Source organism: Podarcis vaucheri, assembly GCF_965113315.1.
Source record: "Podarcis vaucheri genome assembly, chromosome: 1".
NCBI lineage: Eukaryota > Metazoa > Chordata > Lepidosauria > Squamata > Lacertidae > Podarcis > Podarcis vaucheri.
This window is the reverse complement of record NC_138759.1, coordinates 21,548,528-21,573,479: the sequence shown is the minus strand read 5'-3', so window position 1 is coordinate 21,573,479 and position 24,952 is coordinate 21,548,528. Positions and strand designations below refer to the sequence as shown.

Here is a 24,952-nt window from a genome sequence, read left to right as displayed (position 1 = left end):
GTTGTGAGACATTAGTGTTGCATGCAGTATTAGATTGGGAAGAAAAGAGGGGGAAAGAGGGGTCAGGTGGCACTGCTTCTATTTTTCTACTCAGTGTATGTGTGGGGTTTTGTGTCAGCATCACTTGTGGGGGTTCTCTTTCTATTCGCTTGTTATATTTCCTTGGTGGTGAGAGAGGTTGGGGGTGGCCTAGGGTGTGGTTGGCTGTCTTTGGTTGACTGCAGTGAGATTTGTTTATGTGTGTGAGAGGGTAGGTTTTGGGGTCAGGTTAGCCAGATGGATTTATATGCTGTCGGTGGATTCTTGTTGACTTGTTGGGCTATGTATGTGATAAAGAGGAACTATACTGGGGTGAAGGCATCTTCTATTTGTCCCTGTGTCTGTTTCAATTTATTGGTTAGTTTTTCTAGTAAGTTTTCCCATGCTATTTGATACCATTGGTCCATGTTCACTCTTGACAGATCTCTTCAGTGTCTGGCCATGATGCTTCTAGTTGCTGAGACTGGGTGGGTTATGAGTTCTTTATAGGCATTATTATCTTGGAAGATGTTCAGTAGGGCCAGTTCTGGGATGACCTCTAATACTTGTTTAGCTGTTTTACATATGTCTTGTATAACTGATGTCCAGAAGAGTTGGATTTTGGGACAGTCTCACCACTTGTGGAGGTATGTGCCTGTGGCTTCTCCATCATTTTGGTGAGGCTCCTGGGCATATCAGTGTTAGTTTCAATGGTGTTAGTTACCATCTGTAAGTGAGTTTCAGGGTTTCTTTTCTTGTAGCTGAGATGGATTTAAAGGGAGGTTTAGACCACATTCTAGTCCATTAAGCAGGGTTAATTTCATAGCCTATGTCATCTTCCCATTTTTTTTTATTGTGTCTAGGGAGTTTGTGGGATTTTGGAGTAGTATTTTGTATATTGCGGATACCATCCCTTTACTGTGTCCCTTTGTTGTTAGGAGGAGGTTTTCGAAGGTTGTCAAGGGCCTAGTTGCTGCTGATTTCCTACTGGATTGTTTAAGAAGGCATTTAGCTGGTGGTGTTAGCCAGGGCATTTGGGTGTCCCCTAGTTTGTCTTGTATTTCTTGTGTCAACGTGGCTTTGTTATTTTTGTAGAAGTCTGCTAGGCGATATGAGTCTTTGATTTGCCAGGTTTTTACCTGGAGGTTTTGTGCTGCGTGATGGAATAGTGGGTGGTGAGCCAGTGGGATTAGTGGGATTGAGCTTGGGGACAGTTTGCCTGCTTCTTCCTTCCATGCTTTAAGTATGGTCTATATGAACCTGTTTATAGTGTTGTGGGGATTTTCCTTAGTTTGTTTGGGAGAAATGGGTATGCTACGGTGGGGGTGTTTTTGATTATGTCTCTCTCCAGGTGTACCCATGGTTTTGTTTCGTCTTCTAGAATGCATTGGATTATGTGGCACACTTGGTTGGCAATGTAGTATAATTCTATGTTGGGGATTCTAATCCTGCAGCCGTGCCCTCCATAACAAAATATATTTCATTTCATTATTGGACAGCTATGTTTTAAAACACATAAACACACATATGCCCTTCCCTCTCCTTTTCTGTGAAGAAACAAAAACACACCCTTACCTTTCTGAATGTGTCTGTCTCCTCCAAAGAGCTTGTTGCCTGTTTAAAAAAGACAAAAGCACTGGGGTTTTTGTTTTAAGAAAAGAAACCACGGTATCCCCATGGAACCTATAAGCCAATGTTTATTTCACGAGGGGAATGTTGCTTTAAATTTCTCATCGTCTGGACAAGCTAAAGCAGCAGGTGATTTTCTATTTAATGAGCTTTATAGCACACATCCAGTTTAAATTCCAAATGGATTTTGTTCCCTAGCAAGTTAAAGTCTGGTTTAGGCTTACAAGAGAAATACTAACTATGATTTCACTGACACCTTCTGACTAGTTGTAGTTTTGCAGGGGATGGCACAGTAAAAGCGCACCACTGAGGCTGGATTCCTACACACATTTACCACAGAGTAAGGACACTGGACATTAACTTCTTACTTGCACTTTAGCCAACATTTGATTGTTGTGTATTTTTTCCCATCTAGCTTTCTTATTACTCCATATTCACCCCAGTTTTTTAAAAAAATCATTGCATTTAGAACTGGGGAAATGAAGAAGAGCAAATTCCCTTAAAATTTTAAGCACTTTTTTCATACAAAACAGCAAAGATTGGAGCTGCATAGCTGGCCTCTCCCCATCTTTCCCCAAATTACATGCAGACCAGCTAAAGGCATGTTGAAACATTTCCCCAAACCTTGCAAGCGTCGGCCAGTGAAGTACCTCAGGGTAGGGGAATGTGCAGGGCAATGGAATCACACATTTTCCCCCTCCATTATAACAGAGACGGGGTGGGGGGATGGACCTTTTCCAGCAAGAGGGCCGCATTCCATTCTCTGCAACCTTCCAGGGGCCGCATACCAGTGGTGGGTAGAGCCAGAGGCAAAGTGGAAGGAGCAATGAATGTCAATATTCCCTTCGTACGGCAGGCTAGGTTTTTAACATGCACTCCCCAGCCCACCCCCACTTTCTATCCTCCATAGAAGAAGAAGAGGAAGAGTTTGGATTTGATATCCCGCTTTATCACTACCCTGAGGAGTCTCAAAGCAGCTAACATTCTCCTTTCCCTTCCTCCCCCACAACAAACACTCTGTGAGGTGAGTGGGGCTGAGAGACTTCAAGAAGTGTGACTAGCCCAAGGTCACCCAGCAGCTGCATGTGGAGGAGCGGGGAAGCAAACTCGGTTCACCAGATTACGAGACTAAAACTTTCAAGGGTGTAAAACGGGGCTGGCGAGGAATGTTGACCTGAGGAGTGGGTGTGGCCTGGGCTGGGGACAGTTTTGAGGGCCAGGGAGAGGGGCATCGAAAGCTGCATTTGGCCCCCAGGGCTGAGTATCCCCACCCCTGCAGTGGAAGAAAATGAAGATGGTGCTGCTTTTGATGGCAGCTAGTAATGCATGCATCCACCTATAAAGACTTAGTGTCAGTTTCAAGTACTTTGAATTTTTGCACGGCACAACTACAAACAAACAAACAAAACCAAGAACATCTTCCCCCACCTAATGCATTGAACTGATGGGCACCAACAGCATGGGACACAGGATAATCATAGACTCCATTTAGTACCCTGTGCTATTCCACATTTTAGACTGGTTCCATTGAACCTCCTCTCCTTCCATCATCACTTGGGGGCAGTCATTCCATCTGAGATGGGAAGCAGGGCTCAACCCATCAGCTTTCTCAAAAGGCCAGCTGTACCAGGCACCTGCTGCCCCTGAACTGTGCCAGCTGGTCATTAGAAGAAAAACTGTCTCAGAATTGGTGCCTGAGTTTTGTTTTCTGCTCTTCCCTCTCCCTGTTTCCTTTCCCCTGTTCGTCCTGGTTTGGTTTTTTTGTTTTTTTCATTGGAAGCCTTTTTGGTTGCAGAGTACAAGTGCTCCAAATAATAATAATAAAAATCCACGAAACATGTGAATCTGACTTCGATATACCCATTTCCTACCAAGTATAACTGTGCATCTTTTCTTTGTTTATGACCATGCATAATATGGCTCCTCTGGGTAGAAGGGGAACAGCACAAGCCTAACACCCCTATTCTAAATGGGGTAAGAAGAAGAAGAGTTTGGATTTGATACCCTGCTTTATCACTACCCTACGGAGCCTCAAAGTAGCTAACAATCTCCTTTCTCTTCCTCCCTCACAACAAACACTCTGTGAGGTGAATGGGGCTGAGAGTCTTCAGAGAAGTGTGACTAGCCCAAGGTCACCCAGCAGCTACATATGGAGGAGTGGGGAAGCGAACCCGGTTCACCAGATTACGAGTCCACCGCTCTTAACCACTATACCACACTGGCTTTCCAGTGTGTAATGTAAAATATCCCCAATCCACCTATCCTCAGATCACAAGGCCTACCAAGGAGTTGCCGGAATCGTTCAGTTTCGACTTGTAGAGCATCCATCTGTAGCGCAGTTCCTCCAGATCATCGGAGTTCTTAACAATCGGCCGAAGGCGTAGGAGATCTTCAAAATGTTGCTGACCCTCAGGGACGCGAGACTGAAGCTCCTGGAAGGGAAAGTGAGGAGATAAAGCACCGTTTTGTTGTGCAAACGATCGAGGTGGTAGAGGTGAAGAGAGAACACACCGCCTTTTCCCATTACACATACAGTAATTAGGGGGCATTTCACAAATATTTCCAAAGGGGAAGGCGGATCACAAAGCAGTGACGCTTCCCATTTTTTTATTCCTGTGTAGCTGCCTGGTTTTATTTTACATGGTTTTATATTTATATATTTCATAAATATATATTAACTATATTTATATAATTCTTCTAAGGGTCTGGAAACCAAGCTTTAGAAGGACAGGTTGACAGAGTTGGATATGTTTAGCCTGGATAAGGGGGAGGCTAAGAGGAGATACCAAATATCTTAAGGGCTGTCACAAGGAAGAAGGAAAGAAAGAAAACACCAACTAAAACAAGGATACAGTTGTACCTCGGGTCCCGTACGCCTTGGGAGTCGAACGTTCCAGCTCCCAAACGATCGAAAACGAGAAGTGAGTGTTCCTATTTTTTAGCGTTCTTTTGGAAGCCGAACTTCCTACGGGGCTTCCTGCAGCTAATCAGAAGCTGCGCTTTGGAAGTCAAATGTTTCATTAGTCGAATGGACTTTCAGAACGGATTCTGTTCGAATTCCGAGGTACGACTGTATTGACAGGCTGGGACGTGTGCAGAGGAGGGTGACCGAGGTGATCTATGGCCTGCAAACCAAGCCTTATGAGGAATGGTTGCAGGAGCTGGGCATGTTTAGCCTGGAAGACTGAGAAGATATATGACAGCCATCTTCAAATATTTCAAGGGCTGTCACATGGAAGGAGCAAGCTTGTTTTCCCCTGCTCCAGAGCAGAGGATCTGAACCAATGGCTTCAAGTTATAAGAAAGGAGATTCTGGTGGCCTCACCTTCATTGGAGGTTTTTAAACACAGGCCAGGTGTCCTGGCAGGGATTCTTTAGCACTGGGCTAGATGCCCTTTGGGTTCCCTTCCAACTCTACAACCCCACTCTGAACTACTTTTAAAACTATGGTAGTCTGAAAGATGTGGAAAGACTTCTCTGGGGATATTGGGGACAGGCTCACAGCTCAGTTGTAGAGCACATACTGTGCGTGCAAGGAGGTCCTTGGTCTAATTCTTGGCATCTCCAGGGAGGGCTGGGAGATGCTTTTGCCTGCAAACCTGGAGAGCAGCTTACAGTCTGGTCAGTGCAGTCAATGCTGAGCTTGGCGGACCAACACTGTGGCTTGTCATAAGGCAGCTTCTTATGTCCCTAACCCGTTGCAACAGACCAGACTGGGGTGTCTTCTCAAGCACACATGCAAGCACACCATACAGTAATGCGAAATTAACGCAGCATCGTGGAGTGGAGCAAACCTTTAACTTGCTGCGCCTTGCTTTAAGCTCTTCACCACTGGATGGTTTCCGGGCGAGAATTTCAGACAGCTTGGCATTTTCTTCTTGCAACCACTGCTCAAAGTTCTTGATGAGCTGGAGATCATCAGTATCTTCCTCTTTGGCCATGTTCTCCTGAGTTGCAGAAACAATTGCAAAAGACACAAATGTAGAAGACAAGGGCATACACTTTCCCCCACGAGTTATTGAATAGTTGTATCCCATGCCCAGCAGAGTCAGCTATGAAACAAATCATTCATTTATCTTGTCTTCTGTCATCTCATTTGTGGAATGTTCTTCCCAGGGAGTTTCTCCTGGTGCCCTCATTATACACCTTTAGGAGCCAGGCAAAAGCGTTCCCCTTCAACCAGGCCTTTGGCTGACTAACATCCTGTATCCTTTTAAATGTGTTTGTGGGAGGTGGTGTGAGATTATTGTTTTGGTTTACTTTTACTATGTATTTTGTGTTTTCAAACTTGCATTTTTATGATGCAAATCATCCAGAGATCTATGGATGAAGGATGGCATTCAAATACAGTGGTACATTGGTTCTCAAACTTAATCTTTTCTGGGAGTCCATTCGACTCTCGAAACCGTTCGAGACATATGTGTGTTTTTGTATGGAACGTTTGGAAGGAAATAAGACGGTAAATAACAAATAACAAACTAAATATTGATGTATGTAATATTTATTTCTCAATTATATTTAGTGGTAGTATGGTTGTAATGTTTTTTGTAACATAAAATCATTCAATAAAAATTATTTTTTAAAAAATATTTTTTAAAAAAGAAAACCAAGGCACAGATTCTGATTGGCTGCATGAGCTTCCTGCACTCAAGCGGAAGCCGTGTTGGAAGTTCGGCTTCCGAAAAACGTTCACAAACCGGAACACTTCCGGGTTTGTGGCATTCGGGAGTCGATTTGTTCCGGAGTCGAGCCTTTTGACAACCAAGGTACTACTGTATAATAAATAATAACTAGACTAGGACACTATTTGATTTTTTAAACTGGATTTGAAAAAAAGTTTAAAGCAGGAGTGACTAACCCTTTTTTAGCCCAAGGGTCACATTGCCTTCTGGGGGCCACATGGACAGAGAAACCCCCACCGTTGATCCTTGAGGATTAGTCCTATTGTGACACAGGACTGGGCAGAAAGATATTAAACCTGTCTGTTCAACCCACAATGTAACCCACTGCTGCCGTTATAAATGTGCCCAAAAGTTGCTGTTAGGTTAGACTGAAATTTGGTTCTGAGGTGGGCAGGAAAATGCCAAGGAGTTGTCCTTCTTATGCTTGTTGGTGGGCAGAAGGTTTTCCTACCAGCTGCCATTGAGAACCACCAAGGAGCAGAACGCAGAACTCAGGAAGGAGTTCTCTGATCTGCAGTGATGTTTCCCTGAGCACAGAGTCGGTCCCATTTGATTTCATTCTTCATTTGTTCTGAAACGAACATAGATCCCCAGTTTAGGGGAGACGCTAAGAAGGACTTTTAAGGTACTGGAAAAGACGGCGCTTCTCACATTCAAAACATTTCAGAGCCGAGAACAGGCTCCGTTCCCAAGGTGTTTGCCGTTTGGTTGAATGTCAGTGTTACAAGCTACACCCGCTGTGAATATGGCCCCAGGTTCCCTATTAAAAAGTTTGATGGCTGAACGAAGAGTTGTAAACTGCAGAAAACACACTCGGAATTAAAACAAAGCAGCACGGGCCTCTTTTTTAAAAAAAAAAAAGAAAAAGGGTCTGCTGCAAAATCAGGATTTAATTTGAACCAGGGCTCTCTCCAACATTCAGACCCGGCACCTGCACACTCTGTCCTGCCACCTATTTTCAATGTCAGGGGTCAGTCCTGGAACATGTAAAGCAATGGCAATAAAAAAAAGAGTGTGCCAATTGCCATCTGCAGAGTACATTTCCTCCACTATTGAGTAACCGCTGCCTGTCCCAGTTAGGACTGGTAGGTAGAAGGTGGGAGTTTATGAGACTAGATTTGAGCTCCAGCACCCATCGTGTTGGAGCTAAGCCACTGCATACAGGAAAAGCCACCTCTTTGTATTCCCTCCTTGGCGAAAGGGCCAACGTTCACTGGTAGAGCAGCTGCTTTGTTTGCAGAAAGTTCAGTCCCAGGGATCTCCAGGTACTGTTGGGAAAGACTCCAACCTGATACCTGGAAAGCTGCTGTCGGTCAGTGTGGACATTACTGAGCTCAATGGACCAATGGACTGACTCAAATTAAGGCAGCTTCCTATGTTCGCAGTACAATGCAAGAGAGAAAAGCTTTGCGCTGGCAGCTAAATATCAGTTCCACACTGGCAACCGGACAGCATCTGCCACTGTAACTGTGAGCAAACAGGCCAGCTTAGGGGGTGCAGCAGAGCAGCTTTTGTGGTAGATCTGAGTTTGTGAAACACACACACACACACACACACACACACACACACACCATTCTCCCTACCAAGCACCAGTTGGGCGAAGCAAAAATAACAGACAGAAGAGCCCAGTTCATATTGCATACACTGAACGGAGATATTTAGCATCTTACACAGGTACAAATCTACAATGCGCTTCCTGACAAAGGCAAGTCTGAGCCAATCTGATTTCCACCCTCAGAAGTTGGTGAGAACTATAGCAGGGTTTCCTAATCTTGGGTCTCCAGCAGATTTTGGACTACAACTCCCATCATCCCTAGCTAGCAGGACTAGTGGTTTGGGATGATGGGAATTGTAGTCCAATAGCAGCTGGAGACCCAAGTTTGAGAAACCCTGACCTAGTGTCTGAAGAAGCGAGGGAACACAAGGGAACACAGCGCTCTGGCTGAAACAGGTTCTCACCTTTATGACCCCAGCCGTGAAATTGCTACAGGGGCTCAGACCCGTTCCTTCGCCAGCCCTGTTGCACAAAACTTAAGTCATAGCAAAAAGGTGACTAAAATGCTTTTCTCACCCAGGAGTGGTTGAGATCTTCTGTAGAGCGAATGGCAAAACCATGGGGTGACAGGTTGGCCGAAAAGTTTGTTTTCTTGCCGGCATCTACCGTTGTCCTGTTTGGGTAGATTTTCTGGAGGAGACTACGGTCAAACCGAAGAAGGGGAGGGGAGAGGAGAGATAGTTAAGCTAAGGCTTGTAACATTTATAAAACTCCACTGCCTCCCTTATTCATCCTGGGACCACCAACTAAACCGTTAAGCTTACTAAAGATTCCTATGGGCTACATAGTGTGTTGAAGCTGTGGCCAATATTGTCATGAGCCCTGAGATGGTGTCCTTGAGGGAGCCGTCAGATGAGGAGGAGGGATGGAAGGAGCATGGGGTAGTTAGAACCCCAGCCCCAATCCACTCCAGAAGGATAGGAGAACCCTGAGATGAGTGCACAGGGGGAGGAGAGGGGGGAGACCATTCTGTCTGGCAAGCAGAAATGCTTGCACTGGGAACAACCAGAAGAGTGAGGCATTAAATCCCTGCCTTCATCTTGATTCATGGATGACCTTGCTTGGATAAGCTTTCTCTGACGTTCTCTAGCAACTGAACCACCAGCTCCCAAACAGCACAAGCACAGCAGCATCACGGGACCAAGCAGAGATGTAAAAGATACCGTGACAAGTTCCTGCCAGTGGGTTTTATTCATTCTCCCTGGACGTGGTCTTGCCGTTTTAAGGCCACTTTTTAAATGGATCGTTACTTTCCAGGGGATCGTTCTAGCAGAGCGCTCCTAGCTGTGATTAGGAAACGGTTACAATCCGCGGCTGGTTTCTGAACTGATGAGGAAACCTGACAGGCTCAGGAGGTGGGGAAAGAAAGAGCTACTTAGATTGGAAAGTGTGTGTGTGGGGGGGTGGTGGAAGTCTGGGCAAAGGAGAAAAGCATACAACTTGCCAGGAAAGTTATGGATAAAGGAAAGGGGGTGAAAGCTCAAATTCCCAGAACCCCACAGTGATTCATAAAGACTTAGTTGGTATTATTCAGCTGCATTGGGAAAGATCTAAAAATTAATGCTTAATTATTGGAGCTTAAGTGATTAAATATTGGAGCAGAAACACACACACAGAAAAGGTTAAGTGTGGCAAGATCATTTAAGTTTATGGCTATGTACACACTATGCATTATTATCAATAATAATCAGTGCTTTTTTCTAAAAAAAATGTTTAGGGGTACTCCCATTTTCCTACTCATTGAAATACTGCCCCTCAACGAGGCCAAACTTAGATTCACAAAATGTGTACACCTGCGTCCCCCCAGGAAAAAGCACTGTGAATAATAATAACAATAATATTGATAATAATAATTTGTGCCCTGTCCCAGACACTTTGGGTGGCTTCCAACATATATAAAAACATAATATATTTAAAGCATACTTTCCCCCGAGCCAAAGAACCCTGGGAATTGTAGCTCTGTGAGGGGAAAACTACAGTTCCTAGGATTCGTGGGAGGGTGAGGAAATGTACTTTAAATGTACAGTGGTACCTCTAGATACGAGTGGGATCCATTCCGGAGCCCTGTTCACATCTAGAGGTAAACGTAACTAGCGATAGCACTTCTGCGCATGTGCGTGTCGCTTTTCGACGCTTCTGCGCATGCGTGTGACATCATTTTGAGCGTCTGCACATGTGCAAGTGGCGAAACCTGGAAGTAACGCGCTCCATTACTTCCGGGTTGCCGCGGAGTGCAACTTGAACCTGCTCAACTCGAAGAGTATTCAACCCGAGGTATGACTGTACCTTATGAAAATGTCTCTCTACTCAGAAAAATTTAAAGGGCTTATTGGAAGAGAATTGGTTCCTGCTTGTAGGCTTCTGTAGAGCACAAATGCTGCTGGGTTCCTTTGCTACCAGGATACAGCTTTGTAAACTGTGGGATGCATTTAGATAAACAGTTTAACCACACTAGAACCTCTGCTGCAGCATTTTGGAGCTTTCATGCAGCAGTTACTCAGAAAGGAAGCCACTCTGCCTGCTGTTTCCTGTGCCGTGTCTATATCAGAACTGTTACTTAAGCACTTGCTGAGTAGCCATGGGCAACATGGAATTGCCAGCAGGCGAATGAACAGGTTGGTGGAGGAGGAACCATCACTCCTCTGCAACTAGAAAAAGAAACTGAGCCGACTGGCAGAGGAGTGAAGCCTCTGCCAGCCTCTGCCACAGCCGGCAACTTTTGCAGGCTAGTAACTTTAGTGGGCTTATTTGCAAGGCTGAGTGACATTACCAAATGAGGATCGGCAGGCCCCAAACTGGAAATGCTACCTAAGGGCATAAGAAGAGCCTTGCTGGAAAGGCTCAAAGGCCTATTTGGTCTAGCACTCTGTTCTCACACTAACAAAGCAGTTGTCTCTTGGAAGCCCACGAACCACACAGACCTTTCAAAGTGTTGAGGAAATGGGAGCTAATAACACAACCACGGCTTCGCCTGCCCTTTCGCTCCGTCCACCCTCTGTGCCAGCCAACTTGGAGTGCAGAATATCACAGCTGCCTATCTGCCTACCTTGACATCATGCCTTCGAGAGACTCGAAAGATTCCTTTAGCCTCTTCACTTTGGTTCGGATGTTCTCAGCACCTTCCAACGAAGAGTTTTCTGCGACCAGCTGCCCATGGGCTTCAGTGAGGTGCAGCTGAATCTCTCTGTCTGGAAACTCAGTTTGCAGCCTCTGAAAGGCACAGGGCACAACACGCAGAATCATGTAGATGCCACCAAAGTATCTCTCCATCAACGCTGAGCCAGACAAGCATATTGGCAAGGCAGCTGCAGCAATGGCTTGCCTCTCCAAAAGGGTATTGGAGAATGTGATGCTAATGTCCAGCACCAAGATGAAGGTCTACCAGGCTTGCGTCTTGAGCATGCTGCTTTATGGAAGTGAGTTGTGGGCAACTTACACCCGCCAGGAGTGATGCCTCCACACCTTCCATATGCACTGTGTCAGGAAGATTTGGGGCATCACATAGCAGGAAAGAGTCTTAAACAAAGGCATGGTCTCCCAAGCCCACATTCTGCACTCCTGTCTCAGCAACATCTACGCTGGCTTGCCTCATGTCCACAGAATGGAAGATGGCAGGATCCCTCTATGGGAGCTGGCTTCCAGCTCTAGGCCAGGTGGTAGACCAGCTCTGCGTTACAAAGATGTCAGCAAACGAGGCACAAAGGCTGGCAACATTAACCCCACCCTATGGGAATCCTTGCAGACAACCGCAGTGCCATGAAACAGACAGATAGGCTGTGTATCCATAGCAGTGAACAGAGGAGGAATTGCCACTGGGAGGAGCACAGAGAGAAAAAACGCCATGGTGCATCTGCAGCAGCACAACTGGACGCCTTCATCTGCCCCAGCTGCAACAAAACATGTCTCTCTAGAATCAGTCTCTACAGGTACAGCAGATGCTGTAACTCTTCAACAGACGGATGCTAACAGTCTATGCACAGGTGATGCTTTTGTAAATGGAAACAGAAGAGGACCCCCTGCTAGATCAGCCACGGATCCATCTGCACCCGGGATGGGGAACCCCTTTCAGCTGCATTTCCTTGAGGGCAACATTTTAGGGGTGCAAGGTTGGTTGGAAATGGCTGCCAGAGGCAAAGGTGGGTGTGAGTCAATGGATGTAATACTTTGTTTTGTACAGCAGGTTACGTTTCAGTCATGCAAAGGTCAAGGGCTTCTGCACACACATTCACACTTCTCCACCCTTTCCTCCAGGCAAGCGAGAGCCTTTAGCACTTGAGAAGGGGACAGAGCAAGGGCTGGTGAGAAGTGTGGCTTGGCAAGCGTGTGACCGAGGAAGGGATGTGATCTGGAGGCAGTGTCAAGGGCCAGACAGAAAAGCTTGGAGGGCCACATTAGGTTCCTCACCCTTATTCTAAACCCAGGATAGGGAACCTGTAGTCGATGGACTACACTTTTCTCCACCCATGACCATTTGACATGCTGGCTAGGGCTGATGGGAGTTGTAGTCAGAAACACCTTGAGGACACCAGGTGGGGGCAGGCGGATTTGTCACCTGCACAGCATGGCCATGGCATCACAAGGAAATAAATGTTCCTCACCTCCAAGTCCAAAGCCCTGTTGTTCGTTTTCCACCCTCCATTGCCATCCTGATAGGACTCCAACTTCTGCTTGGTCACCGTCAACCACTGCAGGAGATCTGACGATTTGTCATTAAATGTCCAGTGGACTTGGACGTGGTGCTTGCTCTGGGCTGTCAGGTTCTACAAAGAACATCAGGGAGAACCACATCAGTAATCAGTCACAGCAGAGATGTCTTAGTGGCCCTCCTTGTTATCTCCTAGTGAGCAAGGATGCTGCCTCAGGCCTCCCTGCGTATTGCACAGTCCTGGGCTGCAATGCAACTCCAGGTTTCATTCTGTCACTCCTTGAGATGGGGGAGAAATTTGATTTGATGATTTTAAAACCACATGCATCAAACCAGCACTTTCTAAAATGATATGAGGACCAAAACGTAGTCGAGCCATCCTTCAAAATAATTCACACTTATCCAAATTTTGCAACGCAATTTGCCAACAAAACAATGTTTATGAAAATGCAGATTTTAAGAGAAAACGTGCATAAAAATGAAGATGTGTGATGGCCTGGGAGTCTGATTCAGAGGCTGAACCAGAGGAATCCCAGCCTGCACAGGAGTCCCCGCCTCCAGGGCCGGCTGAGCAGGGGCAGGGCCTTGAATCTGAAGCGCCTGCACCTGTGCCGGATCCTCAGGAGCAGAATCCACTCTGGCTCCGGAGGTGATTGAGGACCCATTGCCCACAGGTGCGCCTCTCCCAGCCCTGTCAGGGGAAGGTAAGCCTCCCCCTGGGTCCAGTAACCCTCCAGCCTCACCTGTGGGCCGGGACCGCCCCTGGCCTCAGAGAAGATAAAGGCCAGTCAGCCCAGTCCCAGGTTGCGGGAGCAACGTTGTTGGAAACCTGTGTCTGCCAGCACCCAGACCTGTTCTTCTGGAGCTCCTGACCACGCCTGGCTTCCTGCTTTGGACCCCGCTTCGCCCTTGGTGGACAGTCTCCAGACCCTCGACCCAGGACCGGACTCTGACCACGCCTCTCAGTACCCCCCCCCCCCGGGTCCAGCACAAGATGTTATTAAAAGTAACATACAAAAATGCATTGCATTAGGAGAAAATGTTTGTGCACACAGGTTTGTTTATTGGGAGAAATGTGCGCTAAAATGCCTGCTTAAAGTGGTGTGATACTGCTTTAAATGTATAGTGCAGGTGGAGCCTTATTTGCAGTCCTATATACACTCACATTGCAATAAGTCACATTGAACTCAACAGTACTCTTTTCAAAGTAGAAATGAGTACAATTGCGCTGCAAGTTGGCGGCATGAGCAAACCATTTCCATAAATGAAAAATGAGGGTAGATAGCAGATCAAAGTAACATCTGCATCAGCAGTAAAATGAGATCTTTCTTAACTAGCACGCAATTAAAAGAACCCTTGCATATTTAAAGCTGGCCACACGGTGGTGTTCTAGGAATAAAAATGCACGATGCAAGTGTATCCCTGGGGATGAGGGAGAACTTGCTTGGTCCGCTTTTCACAGTGGACCTGTCCTGAACTGATGCTCTCAAACGTATTTGCGGATTAGAACGCAACTCCCGTTCAGATTATGCCCTTCTCAGGATATTGCAGTGCATTTTGGGGATGAATAAGAACTTAAAAGATGTGGAAGGTGTATAGAAAATGCACATTTTACTGGTGAAAGCACTGGAAAGTTTGGATTTCATGCTAGAAGTGTGCATAAGATGTGTACGAAATGCATACAATGGGTTTGAAGAGGCCTATGGTTGAGTGACAGCGAGACCAGAATGGAATAGAATTGGTTGCTCAGCCAATCCCTACATTTATTTATATTTCTGATGAAGTAGGATGCAGCACAGGAAATATATACAGTGGTACCTCAGGTTAAGAACTTAATTCCTTCTGGAGGTCTTTTCTTAATCTGAAACTGTTCTTAACCTGAACCACCACTTTAGCTAATGGGGCCTCCCACTGCCGCCGCGCCACCGGAGCACGATTTCTGTTCTCATCCTGAAGCAAAGTTTTTAACCCAAGGTAATATTTCTGGGTTAGCGGAGTCTGTAACCTGAAGCGTATGTAACCCGAGGTACCACTGTATGTATGTGTGTGTGTGTATATATATATATATGTGTGTGTGTGTGTGTGTGTGTGTGTATATATATATAAAATAAACGCACCCATGCACACAGAAATATGTATGTTTTTGTGCTGTAAGGCACACTTTTTTCTTTTCTCAAAACCACAGACCTAAACAGCCAAACAAAAACAAAAAAAGGAAAAAAAAAAGAGTTCTCATTCATGGTGGTGCTTTTTTAAAAAAAAGTCTTCCTAAAAGAGGAGTTTGACATTTACATGCAACTTTATCCCACTTGAAAACCCAGCTCAAATTTCTGCATTATTGTACATTTTTTATCACCACCTTTAGATTTCAGTTGGCCCATCAAACTAAAATATTGCAGCAAGCAAGTTCTTTTGAGAACGAGTGTAGACCTTTATTCCCCCACCTACAAATCACTAGACGCTAAATTGATTCGCTATGTTACATAACACTATTTGTTTCCAGCGGTTATAATCCTCCGGCAATAAACAGTGTGGATGATCTAGTAGTAAGATTCTCTGCACAACAATATATAAAGGCCAGATCAATGCCTGAAGTGGCGGAGACACCCCCCCCCCGAAAGCTTTGGAAAAACACCAAGATGGATTTTTATGTCCCACGCATCAGCAGCCTTAAAGCACTGAACAGAGACTTCCAGGTTCATAGCCATGACAACAAAAAGTTCCATTTTTTTTAAAGCGTCTTGAGAGTGCATCCCGGACCGCTGTGGAAATAACTTCCACTGAACTCAGCTAGAATTGCTTTGGATCAAATATTCACAGAGGATCAGGCTCCTCAGAAGCTAAATATGTGATCTTTAAAAGGCAAGTGACACTTACTGTTAAATGTGGCTTTGCATTTGTCCTTAAACCACAGCAGAAAGTGTGGAGGCCCAGGCAGGACTTGGCTTGTGTAATGAAAATCTGTGCCGCTGCCCCTCACTACTATTTGCATTGGCACCAATGAAAATAGCAACTGTGGGGCGGTGGGGGAGGTAAAGCAGTGGTGGGCCACCTTACGTCAAGGGGCCAAATGAGGCCCTTCAGTCCTCTCCATGTAGCCCTTGAAAGTCTCCCAGAGCCACGCCATTCACTGACCTTGCTTTGCAACCAATGCGTTTTTGCCCAGCTGGAACTTGTGGAGAAACAACTGCAGAGATGCAAACTATGCCACAAAGCAAAACATTGAGTGAAACCTGATTTACCTCCAGAGACCTCTTCAGTATTTGATAGCTGGAGGAAAGCTGCTTGGTTTTATTAATCTGCGCTGGGTCGGACTGTGCGAGTTTTTCCAGATCTTCGATTTGAACAGCGCACTCTGTCATGTCTCCTTGGATGACCTGGAGAAGAAGATTTCACATTGCACAAGTTGTCAAGTGTGAAGTCTCCCTTCCTGGAGACATCTGCACTGAAAACATTGGCATCAGGGGCCAGGGCTAGTCGGCAATATATGGCGGCATCAGGGGGAGGGACTAGTTGTCATTGGGGGTTGGGATTCTCAACCAGCTCTGGTCCCACCTGCTCATGCAGTGATGATTGCCATCATCATCATCATCATATATTACTTATACCCCACCCATCTGGCTGGGCCTCCCCAGCCACTCTGGGCAGCTCCCAACAGAATATTAAAAACACGATTAAAACATCAAAAATTAAAAACTTCCCTGAACAGGGCTGCCTTCAGATGTCTTCTAATACCCAAATAGTTGTTTATTTCCTTGACATCTGATGGGAGGGCGTTCCACAGAGCAGGTGCCACTACCAAAAAGCCCCTCTGCCTGGTTCCCTGTAACCTCCCTTCTCGCAGGGAGGGAACCGCCAGAAGGCCCTTGGAGCTGGACCTCAGTGTCTAGACTAAACAATGGGGGTGGAGACACTCCTTCAGATATACTGGGTCGAGGCTTTTTAGGGCTTTTAAGGTCAGCACCAACACTTTGAATTGTGCTCAGAAATGTACTGGGAGCCAATATATATTACATGGTCTCGGCAGCCGCTACCAGTCACCAGTCTAGCTGCTACCTGAGATCCTTTAAGTGGCAATGCCAAGGATTAAACCAACAGCCTTCTGCAGTCAAAGCAACTGCCCTGCAACTGAGCACAGCAGGAAAAAAGCCGCACAGTGAGGATTTTCTGTGTTGTGCCTTTTACATGATGCCATATGCAGAATTGCTCAAACAACAGTACCACCAGCAAACCAAACAAATATGTCAGGAACCTGAATGCCCTAACACGTTCATTAGGGGCAATGAGCACCCATCTCTAACTTTTATTATCACCACCACTCCCCGCAGTTCAGCAGCTTAGCATACAATTCAAGCCACATTTTAAACTTCAGAGCTAGTGGCAGAGAGAGCCTGGGAGCTGGGGAAGGTACTGAGGAGTTCTTGTTTAATCGCAACAGTTTTGCACACTGTCACATAGAAGTCTCTTCTGTACATTACTATGTATGTGTAGGAGAGAATGAGAGCCTTGCAAAGTCATCGGAGAAGGTGTACAGAGGTGCACATACAGAAATGGTACAGAGTCTCAGCTTTCAAAATGAAGGAATTGCAATTAATTATCCCACCTTTCCTAAAAACAGACAGGCTGGTGGACATGCTCTCTCTCCTTTTTTCCTCAAAGCAACTTTGCAAAATAGAATAGACACAAGGGAAGAGAGTGATTGTCCCACGGCTATCCGGTAAGCTCTGTGGCTGAGTAGGGATTTGAACCCAAGTCTCACAACTCCAGGTCCAATGCACTGACCACTACACTACACGGGATCTCTCGCTCCTGTGACTCCACAAAAACACCCTGTGCATTGATGGTGCTCTTTTGCCTGAGTAATGACATCCACCAGAACAGAATTCTTCTGAATAGGAACCATCTAATTACCTGTAGCCTCTGAAGCCGGGCTTCTTTGCCCGCCAGGTCAGGCAACGGTTCCTTCTCTGCCTCCAACTTGGCTCTGATAGCAGACAATTTCTTCTGCAAAGGCTCGAAGACCACGTCAAAGTCTTTATGCTGAGACACCAAAGCCTATCCGGAGAGAGAGAAGATTGTTTTTTTATTCCACACACTTGGGCATGATTGCCTTCCGCTGCTTACTCTGCCAGACTCACATGAAGGCATACAAGTGTATCAAATAACAAGAGGACACATGGTCCCAAAACACAGAATTCATCCCGTGGCCTAAGAGCAAAGTCCATAGAAGCGTCTCACCTGCAGCCTGATTTTGCTCTGAAGCAGACTTTTGTGCAGGTGTTCCGTTTCCTTTGCAGCATCAGCTGCTTCAGCCAGGAGCGACTTTGCTCTCTCTGCCTCGAAAATGCTGCCCAGGAAATCTTTCTTCATCTGCAACATCATGAGCTGCTCCTTAAAGCGGGAGCTTTCGGCCAGAAATGCCTACAGGGGAGAACACATTTTCACATGAATAATTTGTACCCTGCTTTCCAAAATAACACCAACCTCACCATTAAAGTCCAGCGCATGTCAAAAATGCAGCAATACGCATGAAAATCTGAGAACCTAGCATATAAAAGCCTCCAGGAAATGAAGCATTTTCAAAGCCCATCTGAAAACAGGAACAGGCTGAGTAGATCTCGCTGAAGAGAGAATTCCCCAGCTGTGGTGCCAACACCAAAAAGGCCCTGTGTCCTGTGTCCACCAATAAAATCCTTGCTTCCAAGCCCAATGGAATGTGATAGTGAATACCTTTGGTTTGGTATTTTATAACAACTGTTGCTGTTCTTAGCTTGTTTTTAAAACTCCTAAGTTATTGCTTTAACTTACATGGGTTGCCACTGTGAGTTCACTGAGAAAAGGTGATGGTATAAATGTTCTCAATGATGACTGGCCAGAAAGCAGAGCTCTTGGATCTCAATATCAGGGACTGGGTAGATTTGTACTAGTTGGGGTGAAAAAATGCTAATGGGCTATGGAATCTATGTTCTGTCTCCAACCGTTGGAGGAAGCAGAATACCACTTTCTGGGAATCGCAAGTAGGGAGAGCACTGCTGCATACAGATTCTGCTTGCAGGTTTGGTTTGCCACTGCGAGAATAGGATGTTGGGAATCGATGGTCCTTTGGCCTGATCTGGTAGGGAATTTTTGTTCTTATGTGCACACACCAGTAACCTGGCCCCAGGCTGTTTAAGGTTTTAAATCTTCTATAGTTTTCAAACCGTGGCCTGGGATTCTTGGGTTGTTTATGAGAGATTGCTTGGTGAGAAGATCATAGCGATGGGAATTATTCCCCAAAAGACAACTTGTCCACCTCTAACGACCTTCATGGTGACCCAGAAACTACAACTAATCCAGAATGTGAAAGCTAGACTGGTGACTAGGAGTGGCCACCGAGACCATATAACACCGGTCCTGAAAGGGACTTCCGGGGTGGCGCCATCGGCAATGACGGACTCCCTCTGAACCGGAGGGACCAGCTCCGCGTGAAACGGGTCCTTTCCGCTGCGGCGAAGCGGGGACCCTTTTAGAAATCACAGGCGGATGAAGCCTGTGACCGTGGGACTCGGCGGGCACCTTTAGCGCCCCCCAACACGCAAAGGAACCCACTAACAGGCTCCGAAGCGAAGAGGGGGAAGTGGCGCGGTGCTGTGAGTCAACTGCTATTTCCGTGGAGTGAAGCCACATAGCCGTTGCCGGAGAGCGCTGCCTTTTTCCTGGGACAATTTGGCATCTAAAATAATCACCCGTGAGTACTTAAACATTGAACAATTGGACTTCAAATAAGAACTGGCGATTAGAAAGGAATTGGACTTAAAAATTCACCTTAATTTGGTACTGAAACGGGAAGGTCTAAACAGGAAGTCAGCCTTCCGTTTCCTTGTAGTCAGAAGAAAGCAAAGATAACGTACACTAGAGCTTAGAAAATCACTTTTAAAGGATCGGTTTTCACCATTTAAAATCGTTGAACCCCCCTTCGGTAGCAGGAGAAGAAGGAGGATCTTTTTTGGACTGTTTAAACCTGCAGAAGTGAGTTTAAAGTAAAGTAACTTTCCACCGTCCTGACCCTGGAGTGGGGTGTCAGAATTGACATTTTGAAGCTCATTGACCAGAGACAAATGTTTTTGACAGATAGTTAAAAGAAGAGTAACATTGTGATTCTATTGTTTCCTTTCGCATTTTAAAGGAACAAATATTGACAAAATATCTAAAAAGAAACTGTGTTGCTATTGTCCTTAAAAGAAAGAACAACCAGAAGTTTTCCCCCTAGAGGGGGACTCTGAAACTGTAACAAGTTCTAGGGAACTTGCAGCTGCCACAGATTACAACCGTGGGAAAGGACCTTGCAGGACAATGTTTTCAGAAGCACTGTTGGGTGCTTTCTGTAAAATAAATGCCCTATTGGATCAGTTAAGTCAGAAGACGGATTTGATGACTAATGCGGCCAGAACATTTGAACAGGTAGTGGGAAACTATTTGGAGCCCACCCAGGAACTTAAACAGGAGTGTGTCCTGACAGAGCAGATGAGAGAAGAGGATGTTGCAGAATCTTGGGCGCCAGAGATGGAGGGACTTTTGGCCCAGCAGGAAAATGAGCTTTTGGATTTGACAAATGAACTTGGAAAAAACCAGATTTGGAAAGACAAAGTTTGGATTGATTTGGAAATGGGGGGTTGGACTGATCCCCCTATGCGGGGATGTTTGGACTTTCCGAGTCTGGCAATGGGCCGTCAGAGGTTTGGAGTTGTTGGGGCTTCCAATTTTGGAGGGAATTTGAAAAAATACCACATGGAGTCTAGTCTGGACTATGGGAAAGGGGCTGATTTGTTGAAAAGGGTCAAAAACACTACCAAGCTGGAGTTCCCACGAGTGAAAGGAAAATATGAAGAAGAGCTGCGGAAGTGACACGGAAGAGATTTGAAGGCCTCGGATATAAGATCACCAGGTTAATGTGCCAGACCAATGGGATAAAAAGGACTGACAATCCCGGGACCGGGGGGAGGGGACGCTGGAAGAAGATTGGATTGTTTTTATTTCTTTTTTCTATCATTAGGAATGTTTTATAAAATTGATGAATGTTGGGAAAATGTTGAAATGAAATTACTTGGCTCTTGTAAAAATGTTTAAAGTATTAGGGGAAAAAGTAATGGTTATGAGAAGTTGGTAAAAATAAGATTTAAGTCTTAAGTTTTAAGGTTTTCTATAAGATAAGATGAAAATAGAGTAAGGTAATGTAATGACAGAATATTATGAATTATGGAAAGGATTTGCTGTGATAATTATTAATTAAGATACAAGAGATGGGAGGAGGAGGAGGTCATGGAAAGAAGGTAATGAAAGTGGAGAATTTTAAAATGCTGGTTTTATTTTTTCTTTTTCTTTTTCTGTTCTTGTCTTTTTTCCTTGTAATCTTTAAAAAAATTCTTTTTTCAATAAATATCATTAAAAAAAATAAAATAACACCGGTCCTGAAAGACCTACATGGGCTCCCAGTATGTTTCTGAGCACAATTCAAAGTGTTGGTGCTGACCTTTAAAGACCTAAACGGCCTTGGCCCAGTATACCTGAAGGAGAGTCTCCACCCCATCATTCATCCTGGATACTGAGGTCCAGCGCTGAGTGCCTTCTGATGGTTCCCTCACTGCAAGAAGTGAGGTTACAGGGAACCAGGCAGAGGGCCTTCTCGGTAGTGGCACCCACCCTGTGGAATGCCCTCCCATCAGATGTCAAGGAAATAAGCAACTATCAGACTTTTAGAAGACATCAGAAGGCAGCCCTATTTAGGGAAGTTTTTAATGTTTGATGTTTTATCGTATTTTTAATATTCTGTTGGGAGCAGCCCAGAGTGGCTGGGGTATGTATGTATAAATAAATAAATAAATAAATAAATAAATAAATAAGTAGATGTTATTCCTCACTGCTAGATTCTGCTGACTTGGGGAGAAAGGGAGGTGTGTTTCCATGCACAGAACTTAGGGTTCTTCGATGCGTCCCGATCTTATCATAATGACAGCCATTACTGTGGGTTGAAAACAAACGGGGTTGTTTTGCTGCACATTTTAATCATGGCCATTTATATTTTTATGTTTTAATGGGACTGTTTCATTGTGCCTTTTAATTATGGTGTGTTTTTCATTGTTCTGTATTTTAACAACATTGGGCAATTGGTTTTTACGTTTCGTGAAATGGCTCGGGAGCCATCTGGGAATTAAGCAGCATGTAATTATTTAATAATAAATGCTGTTTCCTATAATAGCAGAGAAGCCTTCCTTTAACGGGGGCTGCCCAGCGGTTGCAGAAACATCAATGTCATGTCTCCTTGCCAGCAAATTACGTGTGTGTGTGTGTGTGTGTGTGTACACAAACAGGTTCTGTGCCTGACCAAGTTTTAGGCTTTCAAGAACTGCAGAGGATCTTGTCACCTCTATCTGATGCAGAAAAGCGTCTGTCAAGGCCGGGTCGGAGACATTCGCCGCTGTGTCCAGGAGCCTCTGAGCCGATGGCTTCCACAGCTGGAACTCTCTCACGGGGTTCTGAAAGCGTTGCCTCAGTTCTGTCTCAGTCTCGGTGCTCATTTTAAACGTCTTCTGCTTCAGGCTGCAAAAACAGACAGAGAACTACGCTACAAAGCTGAAGGAGAGAGAGAGAGAGAGAGAGAAGGCCTGGCTTTTCCTTTACATTGGAAGCCAAATGGTCAATGCTCTCTGTGCTTTGCTCTTTCGACACAAGGCAGTTCAGTCTCTGCTTCATAATAAACCCGTTTTCTCGCTTCCGGGCAGCTGCCTCTGCCACTCAGAGGAACAACAAAACCTTTTTTTTAATTATTTTTAAGATACCAAGATGCACATTCCTTCCTGGTGCACCTGCCGTGTGGAATTACTATAAGCGGGTCTGTGCAACTGGAACAAAGATCGCTCGAGTCAGACCACTGGTTCGCCTACCACAGCACTGTCTACATGGAGAACAGCTGCATCAGGGCCATCGTCCTGTTCTCACAGCGGCCAACTAGATGCCTGTGGGAAGCCTGTAAGTAGAACATGAGTGCAACAGCGCTCTGCCCACCTGCGATTCCCAGCAACAGGAATTCAGAAGGATGAAGCCTCTGGCAGTGGAGGCAGAGGACAGCCATCACGGCTAGTACTGTCTGGCAGTGGCTCTCAAGGGTTACAGTAAGAGGTCCCTCCCAGCCCTGTCCAGAGATGCTGGGGATTGAATCCAGAATCTTCTTCATGCTCCAGCAGTGAGCTATGCCCCTTCCCCTCTGACCTAGACAGACAGAAACCAGCAACGACTTCCCCAAATGAGGATCTCCTTGCTGCTTTACAAACACTTGGCAAAACACTTTTCTCTAGCTGGATGGAACCTGGCCAGATGCAGCTGCCAATCTTAATGGAGAAACATCTTTGGAGAAAACATCTCCTGGGTGTTAATTCTCCCTGGGAGAAACCTTTTGTTTTAGCTAAACTAGAGACAGTGAGGAGTTTCCATCTCACTTGACACTGAACAGCAGGATTCTCATTTCCCTTTGTATACAATAAGAGGAGGTAGCCCTCAAACTAATTTTGGAGGATGAGAGGCCCCGCAACAACTACCTTTGCTGATTTTCCGCTTCTGCCCCTTAAGGATTTGCCACTTCCTGCAAAGCAGCGTGCTGGCAGCAATCTGTTTTTTCTGCGTTGGCAAACGTTGGGAGTTTTCTTTTTCCTTGTTACTCCTCGTTGGAAAGCATCCCAGACTTGCTTCCTAAAATCTGAACTGCCTTCTTGAAACGACCCATTTAATAAAGACAAACCTCTTTCAGCTTGCCAGCGTGCTCTGTGCTTGACATAAGGAAGACAGCTTTTCAGACGCAAACAAAATTTGCAAGACCGACGATCTTTCCTCCAAGTATGGAAAGGTGTGGGCTATATGCTCGTCACTTCCTGATTCCAGTTAGCCTGGAAGTGCAAGTCTTTTGCCAAAGCTCAGGGGGAGAGGGAGAGAGAGAGAGAGAGAGGCTGGATTTCCTGCCTATCCCAGCTGAATGTAAGTAGGAAACAGGAGGTTGGTTATTAGAAGCTGGCAGGATAGGTGTACCCAAAAATCTATGACGGGAAAGAAATTAGCCCAGCAAAACTGGAGAGAAGGGCCATGCCTAGCAATTCACTACTGTTTACTGCTATCTCTGCTGGAGGAGACTCTTGAGAGTCCCATGGACTGCAAGAAGATCAAACCTATCCATTCTTAAGGAAATCAGCCCTGAGTGCTCACTGGAAGGACAGATCGTGAAGCTGAGGCTCTAATACTTTGGCCACCTCATGAGAAGAGAAGACTCCCTGGAAAAGACCCTGATGTTGGGAAATATGGAGGGCACAAGGAGAAGGGGACGACAGAGGATGAGATGGTTGGATAGTGTTCTCGAAGCTACCAGCATGAGTTTGACCAAACTGCGGGAGGCAGTGGAGGACAGGAGTGCCTGGCGTGCTCTGGTCCATGGGGTCATGAAGAGTCGGGCACGACTAAACGACTAAACAACAACAACAACTGCTATCTCTGTACTGTCTGTCTTCAAGCATGGCAAACAAGGCACAGAACATTTCAAGATAAGGATTACGAAGTATAAATGGGCAGCCCTAACCTAGAGACTAACAGCACTAACAGTGACCTACAGAGCAAGCTGGCTCTTAGGACAGATGTCACCCAGGCAAGCAGGAGAAGTGGTTTTGCTCAACTTTCAAAGCAGACTGCCAACACCTGACATTCAGAATAGACAGGAAGGAGGGCAAGATGCCATGCAAGGTAGTGAGAGGAGAAGCATCCTTCTTCCCATCCTCCCTTGCCACTGGAACAAATGATGTGATTTAAAACTGGCTGCCTACTGACTACTGAGCCAGGTTCAAGCCCTTTGTTTTAATTTGCAAAGCCCTGAACAACTTAGGTCCAGGTTATTGTAGGGACTTTCTAAGCCCTTATATCTCAGCACCATCGCTGAGATCGTCTGTAGGAGCGTCAGTGTTTGCCTCCCAAGTTTTTATTTATTAATTTTTATTATTATTACTTTTTAAAATTGATATACCACTTGATTATAGGGTGGAAAAATCCTCAATTAACACCAACACGAAACTGAGCGATTCAGCGTCATTGCCTATTCCTGTGGAAAACTCTTCCAGCAGAGATTCAGCAGGTGCTCTCTGCATTAACTTTAAAAGGTTTGTGTGTGGGGGGGAATTCCTTGCTGCCAGGCTTATACAGACAAGTAAGGGGGGGGGACATTTCCCACAATAGTCAGCTGGTGATCTGCTTTAATATTTGTGTGATTCCTATTATAGTTTCACCGCTTTGATATTTTAAAATGAAATGACAGTCTATTTTGGCACTAAGGGCAGGCAAGCAGGGTTAAGCAGCAGAAGATGGGAAGATACTATACCCTAAGTCAGACCACTGGTCTTTCCAGCTTCACATCGT

General features: G+C 45.5%; 1 protein-coding gene across 2 annotated transcripts in view; it reads right to left on the bottom strand.

Annotated features, from left to right (window-relative positions):
- SYNE3 (spectrin repeat containing nuclear envelope family member 3) overlaps positions 1 to 24,952 on the bottom strand; it is a 104,684-nt gene that overhangs the window by 31,376 nt on the left and 48,356 nt on the right. For both annotated transcript variants that reach the window (XM_082228784.1, XM_082228785.1), the window contains exons 9-18: positions 21,931 to 22,105; positions 17,768 to 17,950; positions 17,441 to 17,584; positions 15,772 to 15,906; positions 12,483 to 12,644; positions 10,931 to 11,094; positions 8,401 to 8,524; positions 5,442 to 5,594; positions 3,930 to 4,079; positions 1,594 to 1,632 (exon numbers count right to left, since the gene is read on the bottom strand). In XM_082228784.1, coding sequence (XP_082084910.1) covers positions 1,594 to 1,632; positions 3,930 to 4,079; positions 5,442 to 5,594; positions 8,401 to 8,524; positions 10,931 to 11,094; positions 12,483 to 12,644; positions 15,772 to 15,906; positions 17,441 to 17,584; positions 17,768 to 17,950; positions 21,931 to 22,105 — 1,429 coding nt within the window. The remainder of the gene's footprint in view (positions 1 to 1,593; positions 1,633 to 3,929; positions 4,080 to 5,441; positions 5,595 to 8,400; positions 8,525 to 10,930; positions 11,095 to 12,482; positions 12,645 to 15,771; positions 15,907 to 17,440; positions 17,585 to 17,767; positions 17,951 to 21,930; positions 22,106 to 24,952) is intronic.